This window comes from Cololabis saira, chromosome 13, assembly GCF_033807715.1.
Source record: "Cololabis saira isolate AMF1-May2022 chromosome 13, fColSai1.1, whole genome shotgun sequence".
NCBI lineage: Eukaryota > Metazoa > Chordata > Actinopteri > Beloniformes > Belonidae > Cololabis > Cololabis saira.
Window position 1 is genome coordinate 45,893,819 of NC_084599.1, and position 21,940 is coordinate 45,915,758.

The 21,940-nt window shown below is 43.3% G+C and overlaps 1 protein-coding gene across 3 annotated transcripts in view; it reads right to left on the minus strand.

The window, feature by feature from the left end:
* LOC133458717 (myosin light chain kinase 3-like) overlaps nt 1-21,940 on the minus strand; it is an 86,760-nt gene that overhangs the window by 22,523 nt on the left and 42,297 nt on the right. For 2 of the 3 annotated variants that reach the window (XM_061738910.1, XM_061738908.1), the window contains 6 exons: nt 5,778-5,859; nt 3,488-3,833; nt 2,676-2,851; nt 2,122-2,227; nt 1,074-1,167; nt 686-795 (listed from right to left, as the gene is read on the minus strand). In XM_061738910.1, coding sequence (XP_061594894.1) covers nt 686-795; nt 1,074-1,167; nt 2,122-2,227; nt 2,676-2,851; nt 3,488-3,833; nt 5,778-5,859 — 914 coding nt within the window. Of the gene's footprint in view, nt 1-685; nt 796-1,073; nt 1,168-2,121; nt 2,228-2,675; nt 2,852-3,487; nt 3,834-5,777; nt 5,860-10,154; nt 11,141-21,940 lie in introns of those variants that run through there. The other variant, XM_061738907.1, reaches the window with a different exon arrangement.

Below are 21,940 nucleotides of genomic sequence, written 5' to 3' on the forward strand. Positions count from 1 at the left end.
ACCCGCTCAGTAACGTTGCCGTGGTAACGCCCCCCCCCCCCCTCCACCCTGCGGGAGAGAGAGACCCGCTCAGTAACGTTGCCGTGGTAACGCCCCCCCCAGGACTTACTACTCCATCACCAGGATGAGGTTGCCGTGGTAACTCTACCACCTGAGATACGGAGCCTTTAGCGCCGCCCTAGTGGCTCCTGGAGCTTTTTCAAAAATGTTTGACCTTTTTTTTTTCCTTTTTTTCTTTTCTTTTTGCTTTTTTTCTCTAATTTTTTTTTCTTATTTTTTCTTTTTTTTCTTCTTTTTTTCTTATTTTTTCCTTTCCTTTTTAACCCGACATTTCAACTTTTCTCTCAAGATTTTGACTTTTTTCTTGAAACTTCGACGAAACGCCCCCCCCCCCAAGGACTTACTACTCCATGACCAGGATGAGGTTGCCGTGGTAACGCCCCCCCCCCGTGAGGTTGCCGTGGTAGCGTCCCCCCCCCCCCCCCCGTGAGGTTGCCGTGGTAACGCCCCCCCCCCCCCCCCCCGTGAGGTTTCCGTGGTAACGCCCCCCCCCCGTGAGGTTGCCGTGGTAACTTACTACTCCATCACCAGGATGAGGTTGCCGTGGTAACGCCCCCCCCCCCGGTGAGGTTGCCGTGGTAACTTACTACTCCATGACCAGGATGAGGTTGCCGTGGTAACTTACTACTCCATGACCAGGATGACGTCGTGCCGGGACTCGAAGGCGGCGTACAGCTGGATCAGGTTGGCGTGGCTCAGCTGGTTCATCACCTGGATCTCGTTCCTCACCACGTCCTGCAGAACACACGCGTGAAACAAACGCACAAACACTGGGGTTTTACTAATATTTATATCGTACAAATATTTTAAAAATGACAAAAAAACAGGTCAGGACTCGGTTAGATTATATCACTATGTTTGTTTCTCCTCGCTCAGTCAGTCAATAAGACGGAGCTGAGTCATGGCTGAGCGGTAGCGTCGCCGTCTTTGGTGTGAGAGGTCAAGGGTTCGAGACCCTCTGTACGCAAAGATTATTGTCAGCAGTTTGTGTATTTTTTCACGGTACTGCGTACCTTCTCTTTCTGGCTCCGGGCCTTGATGATCTTGGCGGCCAGAATCAGGCCCGACGAGTTCTCCACGCACTTGTGGACCTGGCCGAAGCGCCCCCTGGTGGAAGACAAGCAGACGGGCCCAACAAACGGGTCAAACACGGCCGACCGGGAACCACTTCTGAAACCAGTGGCGTCAATTCAGTCTTACTAAGGTACGGCAAGGTTACGAGTCACAGAACTGAACTAGAGTATCAACCAACACGCCCAGAAAATACTCATCACAGAAGTTTATGGAGCTGATCTGAGTGGTCAAGAAAATATGAACTTTTTCAAATGCAGTCTCACTCACATCCTGCTAACTATGAACACTAAACTTTAACAACGTGTTGATCAAGTCAGTCAATGCGCCTTTACGCATACGCATCCGTTTTCAGATAGTTTAATTTATTACATGGAACTCAAAGTCTGCAATTTAACCCAATAATCATTCTGGTGTTTCAAATCCAGCGTATAAAACATTCTTAGATTCTTAAAACACAAAATGTAGAACCCTGGACTGAAAATGAACATATATATTACATTATCTGTCAAGTATTACATTATGAGTTTTGGGAAAAAAAAAAAAAAAAGACCCACCTGAAAATGTAATAAATTCCGAATAATGTAATAAGGTATTACATTATCGGTAAAAATGTTATTACAATATCTGTCAGGATATTTTATTACATTATTGGTGAATTTATTACATTATTGGGTTTTATTACCTTTTTCGATTGAGTTAAGTGTAAATTTTATTACATTTTCAGGAAATTATTACATTATAGGAAATTATTACATTATAGGTGCTACATGCAGGAACGGCCCAGCGGCGGCGCTAACAGTGGCGCTAACGGTGGCGCTAACGGCAGCGCTAACGGCAGCGCTAACGGCAGCACTAATGGCAGCACTAACGGCGACGCTAACGGCAGCACTAACGGCGACGTTAACGGTGCTAACGACGGCGCTAACGGCGGTGCTAACGGCAGCGCTAACAGCAGCACTAACGGCGGCGCTAACGACGGCCACTCACCCGCCCAGAACCTCCTCCCTGTCGATGGTGTAGTAGGACGAGATCTGATGGGGTTTGGGCGTCACGATGCAATGATCGAAGGGAGCCAGAGCTGGAGGAGTCGAGTCTGGGGGAAACAAGATCACGTCTTTACTCAGGAACAGAAACATTCACCGCTCCTGGAAACAAAGATCACGTCTTTACTCAGGAAGAAAGATCGCAGAAAACATTCACCGCTCCTGGAAACTCTAGCTAAACTTGAAGGACTACACTACAAAAACTCAAAATCTTACCAGGAATATTTTTCTTATTTCTAGTTAAAATGACTAATTTTTAGTCAAAAAATCTCATGTCAAAATGTTGAGAAAAAAGTCGAAATGTTGAGAAAAAGTCGAAATGTTGAGAAAAAAGTCGAAATGTCGAGAAAAAAGTCGAAATGTTGAGAAAAAAGTCGAAAACTGAAAAATGCAAAATTTCGACTTTATTCACGAAATTTCGACTTTATTCTTGAAATTGTATTTCAACATTAATCACTCGTCTCAACGCCGCCATGGAGTATCCTCCACCTGTCTCACCTATCAGGAACTCCTTCACGTCGTCCTCGGCGTCCCCCTCGGCGTCGGCCTGGGCCTCCTCCGGTTCTCTGTCCGTCTGTCCGTCTCCCACTCGGCTCTTCTTCAGGTCGTCCTTCACGTCGTCTTCCGCCACTCGCCGTTTGCTCGACGCCGCCGAGTCGCCGGCCTCCTCCGAGCTTTGCAGAGAAACACACAATACTATTCTTTATTTCATTCATTAAAAGACCTCGACCTCTCACCATTATTTTCCGTGGTACCAACACGGAAAGTGGTATAATTCCATAACCTCAATAAAACAATGCTAAAACAGCGTTAAAAACATGCTTTTACAACTGACAGTAACAAACAGTACCGACAAAAACGCATAATTTAGCCACTATAATAAAGAATAATATATAAATAATAATAATGTCATAATCCGTGTATATATCACGACCACGGATCCCTTTGACTTTGCATGGTACAATATCCTTGGTGCACACACGGAATTATACCACTTTCCGTGTTGATACCATGGAAAATAGTGGTGAGAGGTCGACTGGCTTTTATTATTCTTTTAAATGTAATGTTTGATTTGCATTCTTCGGCTTCTGTATCCAGATTGTTCCATAAACTTATACCTTTTACAGAAACACAACGATCCATTAATTTTGTCCTGAATTTTTTTATTTTTTTAAATATCTCTGTTCCTTTTAAGTTATACTTATTTTCTCTTCCTTGACATCTTTCATTCTGGTTAAAAATAATGTTTTCCTTCATGAAGAAATGTTTGATGGACACGTGACACTGACGGTTGTTCTGGTTGGAATTACCTTTCTGGAGGAACCAGAGCAGAACTGACGCCCGTAACCGAGTCTGAGTCTTTTCCCGCCTTTTCTTTGTGCCGCGTCTTCGTATCGTCCTCCGATCTTCCGCTCCGGGCAGAACCGGCATCCTCGTCTTCCTCCGGCTCCGTGAGGACGAAGCTCTGCCCTCCGTCTTTCTCCTTCTGGTCCGGCCGGGACTCGGAGACCTGGCGAAGGATTCGTTCCCCGGCGGCTCCGGCGTCACCCGGCCGGGCGTCGGCCTCGGCGCTCGCCTGGGACAGATGGAGGTTCTGCCGGTTGAGCTTCTCCACCTGCTGCTGCAGCACCGGCTCATTCAGAGAAGAAGAAGAGTCTGGGTGGGAAGAAGACAGGAATAAGGGTTAAACTCTCTACACCACAGACTAAAACTCTCTACACCACAGACTAAAACTCTCTACACCACAGACTAAAACTCTCTACACCACAGACTAAAACTCTCTACACCACAGACTAAAACTCTCTACACCACAGACTAAAACTCTCTACACCACAGACTAAAACTAAATACACCACAGACTAAAACTCTCTCCACCACAGACTAAAACTCTCTACACCACAGACTAAAACTCTCTACACCACAGACTAAAACTAAATACACCACAGACTAAAACTCTCTACACCACAGACTAAAACTCTCTACACCACAGACTAAAACTCTCTACACCACAGACTAAAACTCTCTACACCACAGACTAAAACTCTCTACATCACAGACTAAAACTCTCTACACCACAGACTAAAACTCTCTACACCACAGACTAAAACTCTCTACACCACAGACTAAAACTCTCTACACCACAGACTAAAACTCTCTACACCACAGACTAAAACTCTCTACACCACAGACTAAAACTCTCTACATCACAGACTAAAACTCTCTACACCACAGACTAAAACTCTCTACACCACAGACTAAAACTCTCTACACCACTGACTAAAACTCTCTACACCACAGACTAAAACTCTCTACACCACAGACTAAAACTCTCTACACCACAGACTAAAACTCTCTACACCACAGACTAAAACTCTCTACACCACAGACTAAAACTCTCTACACCACAGACTAAAACTCTCTACACCACAGACTAAAACTAAATACACCACAGACTAAAACTAAATACACCACAGACTAAAACTAAATACACCACAGACTAAAACTAAATACACCACAGACTAAAACTAAATACACCACAGACTAAAACTCTCTACACCACAGACTAAAACTCTCTACACCACAGACTAAAACTCTCTACACCACAGACTAAAACTCTCTACATCACAGACTAAAACTCTCTACACCACAGACTAAAACTCTCTACACCACAGACTAAAACTAAATACACCACAGACTAAAACTCTCTACACCACAGACTAAAACTCTCTACACCACAGACTAAAACTAAATACACCACAGACTAAAACTCTCTACACCACAGCGGACTCTCAACTGGATTTGATAATATTCTTCAACAACAGAAACTGTCCAACAACAACAACGTCTACATGCAAGCTAACCTCCTAAGAGCGAAGGCGTTCGTGTGTTCGTGTGTTCATGTGTTCGTTTGTTCATGTGTTCGTGTGTTCATGTGTTCATATGTTCATGTGTTCATGTGTTCATGTGTTCGTGCGTTCGTGCGTTCGTGCGTTCGTGCGTTCGTGCGTTCGTGCGTTCGTGCGTTCGTGCGTTCGTGCGTTCGTGCGTTCGTGCGTTCGTGCGTTCCTGTGTTCGTGTGTTCGTTTGTTCGTGTGTTCGTGTGTTCGTGCGTTCCTGTGTTCGTGTGTTCGTTTGTTCGTGTGTTCGTGTGTTCGTGTGTTCGTGTGTTCGTGTGTTCGTGTGTTCATGTGTTCGTGGGTTCGTCTGTTCGTGTGTTCATGTGTTCGTGTGTTCCTGTGTTCGTGTGTTCATGTGTTCATATGTTCATGTGTTCGTGTGTTCGTGTGTTCGTGTGTTCATGTGTTCGTGTGTTCGTGTGTTCGTGTGTTCGTGTGTTCGTGTGTTCGTGTGTTCATGTGTTCATATGTTCATGTGTTCGTATGTTCGTGTGTTCGTGTGTTCGTGTGTTCGTGTGTTCGTGTGTTCGTGTGTTCATGTGTTCATGTGTTTGTGTGTTCATGTGTTCATGTGTTTGTGTGTTCATGTGTTCATGTGTTTGTGTGTTCGTGTGTTCGTGTGTTCATGTGTTCATGTGTTTGTGTGTTCGTGTGTTCGTGTGTTCGTGTGTTCGTGTGTTCATGTGTTCATGTGTTCATGTACCTGACGAGTCCTGAGGTTTCCTCTTTTTCTGGGTCTTGCCGCCCTTCGCGCTCTGCTTGGCTCTATCTTTGTCATCCTTTCCCTTGAAGACGAGAGAAGAAGAGAAGATCCATCATCAGACACGAGTTACGATCTACACCAGAGGTTTTAACTGGTTTAGTCCCAGTCCCACCATTATAACCAAGAAGCAACTCGGGGACCAACTGCTTTTGGGGATGTTTGTTTTATTTTGCACCTTACTTTTAAATAAGTGTATGGGCGTATATAGGCTGTTTATTTGCATCAGTGTATATTTTTGTTTGCACCTTTTGCTATAAAAAAAAAAACAAAAAAACAAAAACAGTCAATGAAAAAAGAACAATAGGAGCCAAGAGGGTTTATAATATTACAAAGTTCACTCTCACTTATTTGACATAATTTGGGTGGGTAAATTATTCACAATAATAAATACATTGAGTCTAAAGAATAAATATATATTTTTTTAATTATTATTGTTTTCCATTTACAATTTCACGGACCACCTGCAATACCGCCACAGACCACCAGAGGGCCGCGGACCACCGGTTGACAATCCCTGATTTACAGGAACAGAATCTGAGGCAACAGCACGTCGGGCCAAAGCCCTGAACACAAAAGACTTGATTCCAGTTCGGAGGCCCGACTCTGAGTCCGGCCTTGTTTTCCTAACGTCGACCGCACGTGTTGGAGAAATGTGTTTCTGCTGATGTGTTGGAGAAATGTGTTTCTGCTGATGTGTTGGAGAAATGTGTTTCTGCACTCCAACTATGCAGCGGGAACAATGAGACACAAGACATTCTCATTACTGGTACAAGGAGAAGTCAGGCAGCTTAACATCAAGCGTCAGCTTCCTCCTGGCTACTGGAGTTAATCATATTGACTGTGTTTCCAGCATCAATAACCCTTTTCTAACCGGAATATTAGCAATAACCCGGTTACACGACCATGTAAACACCAATAACCCCTTTGAATAACTGGAATTTGCTCATATTCTGGATTTTAAAAACCTGAATATGAGCCCTGGGTTACTCCTTTTCTAACCCGAATATTTGTTCATCCATCCATCCATCCATTATCTTACCCGCTTTATCCCTTGCGGAGTCACGGGGGTCTGCTGGAGCCTATCCCAGCTTATTTTAGGTGAGAGGCAGGGGTTACACCCTGGACAGGTCACCAGTCCATCACAGGGACACATATAGACACACAAACCATGCTCACAACCACACTCACACCTACGGGCAATTTAGAATCACCAATTAACCTAATATGCATGTTTTTGGACTGTGGGAGGAAGCTGGAGTACCCGGAGAAAACCCACGCAAGCACGGGGAGAACATGCAAACTCCACACAGAAAGACCCCTGCCGGGCCTGGGAGTCCAACCGGGGACCTTCTTGCTGTGAGGCAACAGTGCTAACCACTAAGCCACCGTGCCGCGTATTTTGGCATGTAAACGCCAAACGGAATATCCCCATCAAACGGAACAGGATTTTTTTTTCAGCGCATGTTCTTTCAACAAGTTCAATTCCATGAGCAGTTAATACTTTAGGAATGTTCAATAGTAACCGTTTGGCGTTTGAAAATACCATCACTTTTGATTTACCTGCGTTTAGTAGCAGTCTAATCCGAGTCAGACAGGACTGAACAACATCAAAACCAGACTGCAAGAATTCAAGGGTTTGCACAACAGTATCATCTGCATAAAAATGGAGTGCAGCATTCGATACATTGTCACATAGATTGACAATTAATGAAACAAAGAATAAGAATAAATGTATGAGGACTCCATGATGGATTCATCATGGAGTCCTCTGCTCAGAACAGGCTGCACAGCGGCGCCCCCCCCCCCCCCCCCCCCGATAAAGACCTGGGGGGAGATAACCAACGGGAGATAACTAACAGGGCTGACTCTCGTCTTTTACACCTCAGAGCCCCACAATCTTCCATGAAGGATAAACTACTTAACATTACTGGAACTGCATGTACTAGTACAGCAGGAGGAGGGTGAAGCACAAACACCAGGTCTTGTTGTTGTTAGTTATTACAGGAGGAGGTTTTAGGTGTTTTTACAACGGAGTATTAGGGCCAAACTAAGAAAAAAAAAATTTAAATTCCGAAAATAAAGTCATAATGATATGAAAATAAAGTCGTGATATTACGAGAATAAAGTCGTAATATTTTGAGAATAAAGTGGTAATATTACGAGAATAAAGTCGTAATATTAAATATATTATAAATATATAAATATAACTTCACAAGATGCTCAATATTCAACATTTTAACACATTGAGAAGATGCTCTTCCTGTTAGAGTTCTCATAAATTACCACTTTATTCTCGTAATGTTACGACTTTATTCTCGTAATGTTATGACTTTATTCTCGTAATATTACGACTTTATTCTCATTATGTTATGACTTTATTCTCGTATTTTTTTTTGTCTTAGTTTGGCCCTAATACTCCGTCGTATGTTTTAGACTCTTTCAGCTGCAGCTTTCACCAGCTTTGATCTGCAACTGCGAAACTACGAGAAGAAAATACTAGAAAATGTCCTTGCAGAAATTTAGAGAGTGTCACGGGGGGCTGCTATACATTGCTGCATTTCTCAGCAATAAAGGTGAAGGACTTAAAACTAAGTCCGATGACACCACCCACAACTCTCTATGTCAGATTATGGCAGAAATTAGGGACCATCAAATATCGACCAATCAGAAGAAGGGGCGGGGCCAATTCATGCCAATGACGGTCAAGTACTCAATACCGAGTCCGATGACACCACCCACGAGTCTTTATGTTAAACCATTCAAAAGTTATGCCAGAAAATAGGAACTATCACATATCGACCAATCAGAAGAAGAGGCGGGGCTAATTTGCACCAATTAAGGTGAATGAGTCAAAACCGAGTCAGATGACACCACCCACAACTCTCTATCGGTGCATCCCAGATGCCGTACTAAACAGTAGGCTATATACTAAAAAGTATACATAAGTTTGGCACACTTTTGAGCAAATATCAGTAGTAGCATTAATTAGGACGTCACTTCCTGCCGTTGGGAGGAAGTGACGTGTAACAGCAGCAGTAGCAGCTGTTACCATGGTAACAGCAGCAGTAGCAGCACCGCTCTGCTCTTTCCCGTTTATTCTGGCTTAAACAAGATGACATTATATAATATTATTACATTAATAAATGTCTCCAGAATGAGTATGGATAGTACATACTATTGAGTATGTACTAATGTTTCGGACGCAATAAAATCTTGCATACTCATTTTGCTGCTCATTAGGGTGGAAGTGTGCAATTTCGGACGCAGCCTATGTGAAGACTTGACTGAATGAGTAATGTGACCAGTTCTGGCTGAAGCGATGAGTCAACAGCTGACTTCCGGTTTCCACGGCGATAAGAACCTCCCTGGTGTCAAATCAATCCGATTTGTGATCAAACCGTAGCTCGTAGCCAAAAAACGAAAACATCGTGAGAGACACAGAACCCAGCAGATTCTGACAATCTTAATGTTATTCAGATATTCCTTAAAATGAGGGAGTAAGCTCAGTGCGAAGACAGAGTGAGATTCTTTTGAAGAAAACGTTTGATTACATTACAGTCAATGGGGACTGAGACAGGTATTGGCGCGGCTCTCGCCCCCTCCCCTCCCCCCGTTTAAATTTTGTGCATACCCCGCCTGTCAAAGTCACATTTTATGAATCCCAACACCTATGTCTACATTCTGACAAAAAATTATTTGTCTCCTTTTTACGGTTTGGCCGTGAGCTCGAGTTACAAATAAAAATTTGGGTTATTTTTTACTGCGTCTCCCACTCTAGCAACAGACATTCCGCACTCTAGATTTGACGAAAAAGTGATTTCCAGTCCTCGCTTGTGTGCTCACAAGATTTTACATCTTCATTTTACATCAGGAAAAAACTGTTTTGGAGAGAAGATAAGTTTTTCTCCGTTTTGAGGTTTGAAGTTTGAGGTATGAGAGAGCTAGGTGACTCAGAAAAAAAGGTTTTTTTGTTTTTTTTCCGACCTCCCATCCACTTTGAATGGGGTTTTTTGGACGTTTTTTTGGAAATAACTTTGGGAAAAATGGGAATTTCAACACCAAAAGTCATAGCACACTATTCCCGATTGAGACACACGTTTTGATATATGACTCTCCTGGGTCCTCTGAAATCTGTAGGAGGAGTAGCGAACCGAAATCTGGCCGGAAAATGAATAGAAAACCTGTAGGATAACATTAGATGCCTCGGCATCTCTCCTCCATTGCTATTACATAGCAGTGGAGGTGAATGCCTCGTGGCAACTGCCACGTGGCACTAAAAAAGCATCTCTTTTAGCAGATTAGATGTGAGCGTCTCACCTTCCTGCCGTTCCCCGGCTGCCTGACTAAGAGCTCCAGCAGCCTGGAGCTCTTCAGCAGCTCCCCGATGAAGCTGAGCACTTGCTGGCTGCTGATGAAGCTGAGCACCTGCTGGCTGCCCTCCAGCAGCTTCTCCACCCCTTCCAGCCGCCGGCCCTGGCTGTCCATGCGCTGGCCGGCCGTCTCCATGGAGCCCAGCATGTCCTTGCACAGGGTTTCCAGGGCTCCGGGGCCTCCGGGGCCTCTGGGGCCTCCAGATTCCCGCCTAGCTTTAGCGCCGCCGCAGCCCTCCTCCCGCAGGGAGGCCACGTCCCGGCCCACGCCGCGCACATCCATCGCCAGGCCGTCCAGCCGGGCCAGGACCGTCTGCTGCATCCCCAGCAGCACCTCCATCTGGGAGCTCAGCGAGTCCATCCTGCTCTCCACGCCGCGCAGCGAGGCATCATGGGAGCAGGAGGCCGAGCCGCGGAGCAAGGCATCATGGGAGCAGCAGGAGGCCGATGAGGCCAAGCCGCCCAGCGAGAACTTCCTCCCGGCCAACTTCTGGGCGTGGAGAGGGTTTGCATCGTAAACCTTGGCCAACGAGTTGACGAGGCTCGGGTTCATGACGGCAGGAACTGGTCTCTGGACCGGCAAGAACTGGTCTCTGGACCGGCAGGAACTGGTCTCTGGACCGGCAGGAACTGGTCTCTGGCTCCTCTAGGACCTGCAGGAACTGGTCTCTGGACCGGCAGGAACTGGTCTGGACCGGCAGGAACTGGTCTGGACCGGCAGGAACTAATCTCTGGCTCCTCTGGACCGGCAGGACCTAGTCTCTGGTTCCACTAGGACTGGCAGGAACTAGTCTCTGGCAGGAACCAGTCTCTGGCTCCTTTAGGACCGGCAGGAACTGGTCTCTGGTTCCTCTGTACCGGATCAGCTTCATGCTGCCGGACCGAGTGACGGCGAGAAGAATAGAGGAGGAGGGAGATCATCAATCTCTCCGCTCAGATTTGAGCCATAAGAATAGCAGTTAAAGAGCAGCCCACCCAGTTAAAGCCCCCCCCACCCCGGGGTGGTGGGCGGTTAGAGACCAGCCCGCCCACCCAGGGGTGGTGGGCGGTTAAAGAGCCGCCCCCCCAAACCCCAGGGTGGTGGGCGGTTAAAGACCAGCCCGCCCACCCAGGGGTGGTGGGCGGTTAAAGAGCCGCCCCCCAAACCCCGGGGTGGATGGTTAAAGAGCAGCCCCCCCCACCAGAGCCGGATTAAATAAAAGGACTACACTAGGCAGACTGGGATTTTTGGGCCCCCCTCCATCGATGTTATTTATGAATTGAAATCTTAAACTTACCAAAGTTACTAATAAAAGTTAATTCACATTTTACATAGCATAGTCATAGTCAAGTTGGTTCTTTGTTTTCCAAAATAAGTCATGTGTTGTATATTCAGTCTATCAGACTATTTTTTGATTTTTATTATTTATACGTTATTACACCGCTCTATTAAATGCTATTGAATTATCCTTAGCATTGCTATGTAAACAGAGTAAAATAAGATAAATGTTTTAAGCTATTGCATTTTGCAGGAAATCTTAATTAAATGGGTTGATTAAATTGAATAGGTAAATAAGAAGTCAAATCTACAAAGACCAATAAAATTTGCAGTACGTGTGCCTCCGTGTGTTCATGCTTCCTGGATTGGCAGTGGATGTCCCCCCCCCACCCCCCTCCCTCATTGGTGGTGGGCGGTTAAAGACCAGCCCCCCCACCCCGGGGTGGACGTCAGACGGCTGAGAGGCCGGTGATAAGAGCTGAGAGCTCGGTGTGCAGCCGGGGATGGACGGGGGTGGAGACGAGGGGAACCAGCGACGGCTGCTATGTGACATTTGAGACACTTGAAAAGCCCTTCAGCCGGGTGTCAGAATCCCAAGAATCCGGGACGGAAATATGACGCCATAAAAAGTAAAACAAACAATTAAAGTGCCCTGCTTGTAAATATATAAAAAGAGCAGAGCGCCTCGGAGCTGGAAAACAAAGGGTTAGTGTTTCACTGCGCTTCACAGGTTTACAACAATATCTGGGTGCAGATATGTTTCAGTGGTTTTGTGAATGAGAGAATATTGCACATAAATGAGTGAAAGAATATTGCACAGTATGAGGTAGCTTGTTGGTTCAGAATGTTCACAGCTTTGGGAAAGAAGCTGTCACTCGAGCTCAAAGTCGCTCCCTCTGTCTTACTTTTGCTTTGATTGGTTATAGGAGTCAGGTCCTTCTGGTCCTTACGTTGGGGAGATGAAACAATGACGAACCGAATAAAAAACAGCAGGAGGGGAAAGTGAACCTCAGGTTTTAGACCCCGTCCACACGTAGCCGGGTATTTTTAAAACCGAATATTCCCCCCCCACTCCGTTTATAAAATAATTTGTATCCACATTACATCGTTTAAAAAAAAAAAACCCCTTCCACACATAACCGAAGATCTGCGTTTTCGACCACATTCATAAGCATTCTAAATCTGTAGATCAGTGCTTCTCAATCCTGGTCCTCGTGTTCCCTGTCCTGCATGTTTTAGATGTTTCCCTGCACCAACACACCTGATTCTAATTAAAGGTCCTCATTAGCTTGTCACCAAGGTCTGCACAGTTCTGTTGATGACACAGGTACTTGTATCACGGTGTGCTGAAGCAGGGTAACATCTAAAACATGCAGGACAATGGTACTCGAGGACCAGGATTGAGAAACACTGCTGTAGATCATCTGCGCCTGCCGGGGAAGCTGCGCCTCCGCGGCGCAGCTTCCCCGGCAGGCGCGTCTCCTTCTCGGTAAGCCGCAGTTAACGAGCCCGAGTCCCCCCGTGTCCCGCCACAGAGCTGCCGCGTTAAATCGACGCAGCCCTACGCCGTAGGGTACGCCGTAGGGTACGCCGTACCCTACGGCGTACGGTGCGCATCGCCGCGTACCCTACGGCGTAGGCTCTGCGTCGGTGTAACGCAGTAAACGGTGGTCAAGAGCAGAGACCATTTATTTAATAAATAGCTTGGAGAACAGATGCTGGATCATCTGTAGTTCTGTAGTGAACAAAGGTCGCACGTCAGAACAGATTTGTTGTTGTTTTGGCGCATAATGTGACGTTTGAAAACGCAAAACTCCGGTTGTCTCTGTTTACACCAGGTCTACACGCATAAACAGAGTTTTCAAAAATCTTCACTTTGCCCAGAGTTTTTTTAAACATTCGTTTATTTGTGTTTTCATGTGGATGAAGGTCCAAACGTAGGAAAATATCTCCGGTTTAGCAGATACCCGGCTACGTGTGGACGGGGTCTGAAGCTGACATTTTTGCAGAGCAGGCTCTGCTCTGTTACGTACAAAAGGGGGGCCTGGCAAAAAAAGTTTGGGAACCACTGCTGTAGAGTGAGCTAAAATAACCGAGTCAAATTCCATGTCTTGTCTGACCCGACTTGGACAAATAAACTGGCTTCTAATTCTGAGGACGGAGGACTAGAGGTGGGCAAAAATATTGATACGGCAATATATCCCGATACATAGTCTCCCGATACGATATCGATATTCAACGTATGTATCGCGATATATTGCCGTATCAATATTTTTGCCCACCCCTAGTTGCACTTTATTTTTGTGATTTCAATTTCAGTGTGAGTGAGACACTGCATTTTATTTTGAGTATTTTGTATCTAAGAATAATGCACACTGCACTTTCATTGTGTGTTTTTTCATGCAAATATGTTGCATAATTAAAATGGAAAGTTTGAATTACATTGTTTTGACTCAGTCTGTCCAATGAATTATCACTATCATCTGATGTACATATGTACAACTTGGATTTTAAGATGTGTAATCCATTTTTAAATTTTTCGGTGAACTATTTTGAATATCGCGATGTATTATCGCATAATGTATATTATATGTATATGTATATATATGTATATATCGCATAATCGGGATATCGCAATATTGTATTGTATCGTGGCTCAAGTATCGTTATGCGTATCGTATCGTGAGGTCCTTCCCAATAACCACCACTACGGAGGACGGAGGACGGAGGACGGAGGGTGTTCAGTATTTCTTCAGCACTTTCATTTATTTCCAGACTCTTCAGTGCTTAAACTATATTGAAGAGAAGGAACTTCACTCTGATGAAACCAGTTCATCCTGGACCTGAAGGAAGTTGTACACAAACCTTTAAAGTATTCCAGTCAGACGAGTGTGGTACAGTTGATACTCTGAGAAAGTCAGGGGGGTGAAAGGTTAGAATGTGTTTGACGCAGGCGAGACCCTCGCCGCGTCTCCAGTTACTAACAGGAAACTCCCACAATGCATCACTGTGCACCGCCGCCGGTCCTGCACTCGGACCCGGCAGGTCCAGCCCAGAGACGCCGGTCCCTGGTGGACGGACAAGTATCTAGAAATACTGTAGCAACAACAACAACACTCACTCCAGGGATCTATTTTTACATGTACAGTCGGTTTATTTATAAAAGTGACTCCAAACACGTTTATCAGTCCGTGGTAAACTAATGCTGATCTGTAGTTGGTCGTACCGTTAACACGAGTGTTTCTGCGCTAAAAACAACTGTCCAGTTCTCCGGACGAGGGTCCCCCGTCCCCTCCGGTGTTTCCCTCCCAAGTGGCGTCCACGTTTGCAACGTTTCACCATAGTTTACTGGAGATTTCCCCGACGGCGCCTCCCTCAGCCTGAAAACAGTCTCCAGTAACCGCCATGTACTTGACTGCTTTCACTTGAACTTTAGAGCGTGAAATGCTCGCTAAAATTTAAAAAAAATATATATATTTTTTTTAAATCTTCATATTTGATTGAGACATGCACCTATGAAAACTCAAAGGGCCTTCGAAAGAGCTTTATCCTAAATAATTTTCAAAAGTATATGCAGGTAAATAGTACGGAAGGGTATTAGGGCCATGCAGGAGAATTTTTTTTATTTTTTTTATTGTGCACTTTGAGAAAAAAGTCGAAATGTTGAGATTAATGTTGAAATACAATTTCAAGAATAAAGTCGAAATTTCGCCTTTTGTTCTCAACATTTCAACTTTATTCACGTAATTTTGACTTTTTTCTCGACATTTCAACTTTTCTCTTGAAATTGTCTCTTAAAATATTATTTTTATTTTTCTCCTGCCTGGCCCTGATACTCTTCCGTAAAACAGGGACTGGTTAGATAATAATAATAATAATAATAATAATAATAATAATAATAATAATAATAATTATTATTATTATTATAATAATAATAATAATAATAATAATAATAATAATAATAATAATAATAATAATAATAATAATAGTAATTATTATTATTATAATAAATAAAAGGTGCACTTCTTATTTCTACCACTGGGTGGCAGCAGAGCGCCGCAGACGCAGGAATGTCTACCTGGGAACTGAGAAGCAGTTTACCATCCCTGAAGGTGTAGTCTGGTGTAATCGGGTGTAATCTGGAGTCGGTAGGTCCAGATCCAGACTTACTGCCCTCCTTGACGTATTAATGACAAATACTCAGCACTTCACACGTGAGATCAGCTGTAAACGCTGACGGGTCGTAAACGTGATTGGTGGTCAGAAATAAACCAGACTGGCAGCTTCATCCTGTTGGCCGAGCTGCTGCAGCATTCAGCAGGTTTACAGATCTCTAACGTTGTATTGTCATTGCTCTCTGCAGCATTCAGCAGGTTTACAGATCTCACTAACGTTATATTGTTATTATCTCTGCAGCATCCAGCAGGTTTACAGATCTCTAACGTTGTATTGTTATTGCTCTCTGCAGCATTCAGCAGGTTTACAGATCTCTAACGTTGTATTGTTACTGCTCTCTGCAGCATTCAGCAGGTTTACAGATCTCTAACGTTGTATTGTTATTGCTCTCTGCAGCATTCAGCAGGTTTACAGATCTCTAACGTTGTATTGTTATTGCTCTCTGCAGCATTCAGCAGGTTTATAGATCTCTAACGTTGTATTGTATAGCCTACAATTTATGATTATAGATTAACGTATTGTTAGGATTTCATGAAGGTGGGTTTCTCTTTATATGCAGAATAACCTCATATTCAGCAGGACAGCAGCTTCCATCTAGTCACAGAGTCAGCCTCTGTTTTAAGGCTAGACTACTTTAGATGTAGGTGTTAGATACAAATACACATACCGTTTGTTGAGAGAAGACAATGGGGAGAAACAGATGTTTAGCATTGGGGGGTCTTGACTGTATAACAAGCAACTGTAGCCACCCATGTGCAATAAACCTGTCTCTTTAAGTGCAATAACCACGTATCTTTGAAAATATTTGTAAATTTTTTGTAAATATTATCCATTTTTTTGGTGTTTACTATTTTTTTCTCTTGTACATACTCTTTTTCTACTTTTGGAAATAACTTTGGGAAAAATGGGAATTTTAACACCAAAAGTCATAGCACATAACATATAGCGCATAGCGCTATCATAGCATATCATAGCGCAGAAAACATGTAGGATAAAATACGGCAAAAATAGTCCCCGGTAATTCACTTCCGTTGTGGCTTTTTTATTTGCGTCATTTTTTAAATCTTATTTGCAGTGTTTCTTTTATTTGCAGCGGCGTTTCTTTTTGTTTGCAGCGTTTATTTTATTTGCTAAGCATTTATTTAGTGATGCACCGATTGTTCGGTAACCGAAATAGTTCGGCCGAAAATGGCAAAAAAACACTTTCGGTGTTCGGTGGAATAAGTGGGAAAAAAAACGAACAATTAATAACGGCGTTGTAAAATAAGGAAATAGACTGGCCGCTCCGTCCCGTAACGTTGCACAACACATAAATCGTTGGCCAACCAAAAAGTAACCACATAAGAATTTGACCAACATTCACCAGGAGGTGGAACCAAAACAACATAATGCTGGGAATTAAAAAATATTCAGTTTTTTATGTTCAATAAATATTTTCTACCTTGTGATTTTTTTAAAGATTTTTTTCTTTGAAAAGCCTAAATAAAATGTATTTGATTTATGCAATGGTGAAAAAATTGGCAAAATAAATGAAAAACTGCTGAAGAACCATGTTTGGTATTCGGCCAAGTGTTTATTATTATTTTCGGTTTCGGTTTCTGCCACAAATTTTCATTTCGGTGCATCACTACATTTATTTTATTTGCAGCGGCGTTTGTTTCTGTTTGCAGCGTTACTTTTATTTTCAGCAATGGCGGGTCTCGGCCACCGTAGATTTGGGGCTGGGGTGACATGTTTGGGTGTCTTTCCCGCAGCAGCTCCACCAGTGGGATTCAGGTACAGAGAACACCTCCATTTTTTTGTATAAATTCATCTGGACTGATGACGACGGTGTGCATTTCTCTCCCACCTTGTGGTCTGAAAGAATTGAACCTCCAGCCGGAAACCATTGTGCTTGATATATTAAAAGCTTGTATTAACTTTGATTCTATTCCACTGGTTTTCTTATGGTTCGCCAGACAAACGAACAGTGGATCTTTCACACAAAACGGGGCCCTATCATTGGGGCCTATGCGCTTGTGGGCCCGGTGGCGACCGCCTCCCTAACCCCCCCCCCCCGTGGCCTGAACAAAATAATCCAGGTAACGTGGAAAAGAGGGTAACATTCAAAACTTTGTACATGCTTAGTCGTCTCTTAAAGTTTAGCGCTCATCTCATCTCCTTCATGGCAACAAACTTGCCGAGTCGGCAAATCGGCTGTAACTGTTCCACCAATCCGTGTTGGCTGTAACTGTTCCACCAATCAATCAGTGTTGGCTGTAACTGTTCCACCAATCAGCGTTGGCTGTAACTGTTCCACCAATCAGTGTTGGCTGTAACTGTTCCACCAATCAATCAGTGTTGGCTGTAACTGTTCCACCAATCAGTGTTGGCTGTAACTGTTCCATCAATCAGTGTTGGCTGTAACTGTTCCACCAATCAATCAGCGTTGGCTGTAACTGTTCCACCAATCAGTGTTGGCTGTAACTGTTCCATCAATCAGTGTTGGCTGTAACTGTTCCACCAATCAATCAGCGTTGGCTGTAACTGTTCCACCAATCAGTGTTGGCTGTAACTGTTCCTCCAATCAGTGTTGGCTGTAACTGTTCCACCAATCAGTGTTGGCTGTAACTGTTCCACCAATCAGTGTTGGCTGTAACTGTTCCTCCAATCAGTGTTGGCTGTAACTGTTCCACCAATCAGTGTTGGCTGTAACTGTTCCACCAATCAGTGTTGGCTGTAACTGTTCCACCAATCAGTGTTGGCTGTAACTGTTCCACCAATCAGTGTTGGCTGTAACTGTTCCACCAATCAGCGTTGGCTGTAACTGTTCCACCAATCAGTGTTGGCTATTGGCTATTTATTGTGGTATTGTTGTCAAATTTGAACTTGCACTAGATAAAGCTTCAGGCTGTGTCTCAATGTGTTTTCCAGCTAATAAGTCACAGAATCATCTGCAGAAATCTGATCACAAAACACATTTCCGGCTGAAATAAAAACCTTCTAATTCAGTGTGTTCAAACTTTGATTATTCAATGCTAGTAGTAGTTACTGTGATTCTGACAATTGGGGGAAAAACTTCACAGTGTTACCTTTCAAAAGAAACCAAAACCATCCATGAACTGCAAACGGTTCAAGAACAGCTGTACATTTACTTTGGGTAGAACTTGGAGAGGAGTTTTAGGTGACTTTTACAGGAATGGTAACACGTTTAACCTAGCTTAATCTATCCGTCTAATCTCTGCTGTGGAGCCTCGACCGGGGGAAGACCGGGGGGGATGGACCGGCGGGAGATCGTCAATCATCTCAATAAAATCACCAGAACACAAGCGTGTGTGTGTGTGTGTGTTTTCTGTGTGTGTGTGTGTGTGTGTGTGTGTGTGTGTGTGTGTGTGTGTGTGTGTGTGTGTGTGTGTGTGTTTTTCAGCTGTGATGGTAATGAGTTATGTAAACGGCTGAAAGTGACACCGGCCGGTCCGGAGGCCAGAGGAGACAGAAACAGGACATGCAGGTCTCCATGAGGGACGAGAGGAGGCAGAAACAGGACATTCCCTCCGAGTTCAGGTCCCTGTGACGGACGCATCGTCCCCGGGAGGACGCCATGACGCCAGACATGCAGGTCACGTGACCATCAGAATGCAAATCAAACATTACATTTAAAAGAATAATAAAAGCCAGTTTGATGAAGAAATATCATGATAATTGTTAAGTTTGGTGGGTTTTCTTTTCTTTCTCTCTCTCTTTTTGCACCATTGTCATAGTTTTTTTTTATCAAAAAAGAATACGACTATCTGTGTTTGACGACAGCTATTTTGTGTTATTTTATAACTTTGTTGTAGTTTTGTTTTTGTTTTTTTGTTTGTTTGTTGTTGTTTTTTTAAATTACTTTTATTGGAAAGTGTTTGTTTTTTCAATTGCGTAATTCATTTAAGTTTTTTTTATTATTACATTAATTGAAATTTGATTTCTTAGGAAAAAGGGACAGATAAAATAAGCTAACGTGGCGTGATTTTTTACGTGTCAAACCCGCCACATGAAGCCATCCTAGTTCTCTGCTCCCACAGTTATTTGTGGGCTAATTTTATCGCTGCTATGCGAGTCTGAGAATCTGAGAAGAGCTTTCCACATTAGAGTCTCTCACGCTGCAGCTCAGTTTGCTCACGCCGCTACGCTAACACCCGCTCTGCACTAACACTCACTCTGCACACGCCGCTACAGAGATGCTAAGAGAGATGTTAACAGAGATGCTAACAGAGATGCTAACAGAGATGCTATGCTATAATGCTTTGGGGGAAACCCCAATTTCGGCACAGAAAAAATATGGATATGGATCGAGTATCGCCATTTAGATATGAGATATGACTTTTGGTCCATATCACCCAGCCCTACTTGACTGTGTTTCCAGCATTAATAACCCTTTTAAAACTGGAATATTAACAATAAACCTGGTTGCGCACGGCCATGTAAACACCAATAACCCCTTTGAATAACCGGAGTTTGCTCATATTCCGGTTTTTAAAAACCGCAATATAGTGAGGGAAATTAAGTCAGGTTTTTAGGAGAATCATTCACTTTGTGAGACAAGCACCAAATTTTGCATGAACATTGCCTAGTACATACTTATGCAGAAAAGCCTGTTAGCCACCTGAAAATCCAAGATGGCGGCCGTTTTTCAAGATGGCTGTCTTATGAAAACAAGGTTGTCCGTGTAGAACTTGAATTGCTGAACATATTTTAATGATCTCTTTATCCAAATGCATGTGTTTTGGCATAACAAATTCTATGATGTCAATACAAATGAAATATGGCTTCCAGTTTTCAAGATGGTGGGCCAATTTTGACAAATTGTATCTGTTTTCTGTTTCAATTCGATCAGAAATTAAGTTTCTAAATTTTAACCGGATTAAAATCTAAAAAAAAAAAAAACATTTATAAAAAACGTTTATGATGATCGCCGATCTACAAGCTCATAATGCGATGTGACACGTTGTGAGCTTGTAGATCTGCTGTTTTCACTATTTTGGGTCCCGCGCAATCTTCAAATTTATCTTTTGTGTCAGGGTCAAAAACGTTTGAGAACCACTGAAAGTGCTTACAGTGGTCGTTTCCGAATTCGCATACTGTACTACAAGTATACACTGATTTGGAGTGTAGTAAGTAGTATGGTGTATGTGAACAGAAGGAAATCTGCAGTGTGCGAAAAATACCCGGATGTTTTACTGATTTGGAAAAAAAATCCGCAGCATGCTTCAGACCAGTCTACCTCGCCTACTATATCCCAGAATGCAATGCGGCCCGGCCGGGCAGCGCTTTTTTCTTTTTTTTCTCAAAGCTTTATTGAGAAAACAGCTGCAACCGGACAGTGATGTGATGTGAAGGCAGAAAGGACTAATTGCACCGTGGAGAGGGAGAAGGAGGAATATAAATGTAAGTAACTTTAATATATAACCTTTTTAATTCAATTTAGTGTAAGGACAACGATTAAAAATGGTGGGTTTTTAATAGTATGTTAGGTTTTTGTTAGTTATCTTAGCGTGCTTGCTACGTAAATAAAAGTGAACTAAGTGTTATGACAACGTTATATATCGGTAGTTCGTTGTATTTTCATGAAATAACTACTTTTCATTGCTGTGTTTTGACAGAGAATTTGTCCGGGAGCTGAAATAAAAAGATGCAGAGAGAGGGTTTGGACAAGGAGGAGAAGATGGAGAGAGAGCTACTCGACAGAGAGGAGAAGATAAATAAAATAAAATGAACTTCAATAGACTGATATGTTCATTTCAATACATTTATTAAAATCCCTTTCCATCCCTTGTGTCATTTCATCAATGAATGTAGTTTTACTGCTATTTCAACATTTAAAATAAGATAATCCTTTATTAGTCCCACATCGGGGAAATTTGCTAAATATGGCCCATCTGGAATCGAACCCGCGTTCACTGTACGTAAGTCCTACGCAACCCGTTGAGCTATATCTTTGTTTTGTGTGTAGTTTGTAGTTTTGTATGAATATAAACTGAAGCTTCATGTTCTCTCTTTTTACTAGTTAGATGAATAAAGTTCTATCTATCTATCTATCTATCTATCTATCTATCTATCTATCTAACTGCAGACCAACCAATCTATGCACTTGCAAAACAAGTGCAGTGGCAATGGCCTTAACTGTATGGCGAAGATCAACTTGTTATTATGTTTGGGGGTCTCCACATAGAGATGGCTGCCTTGAGATCTCTTGGTACCCTGCTCCAGGACAGTGGGTGGATAGGAGCTCTTGTAGAGGTGGGCGTGGCTTACTCTGGAACAGCAGGGTCCTTTGTTTC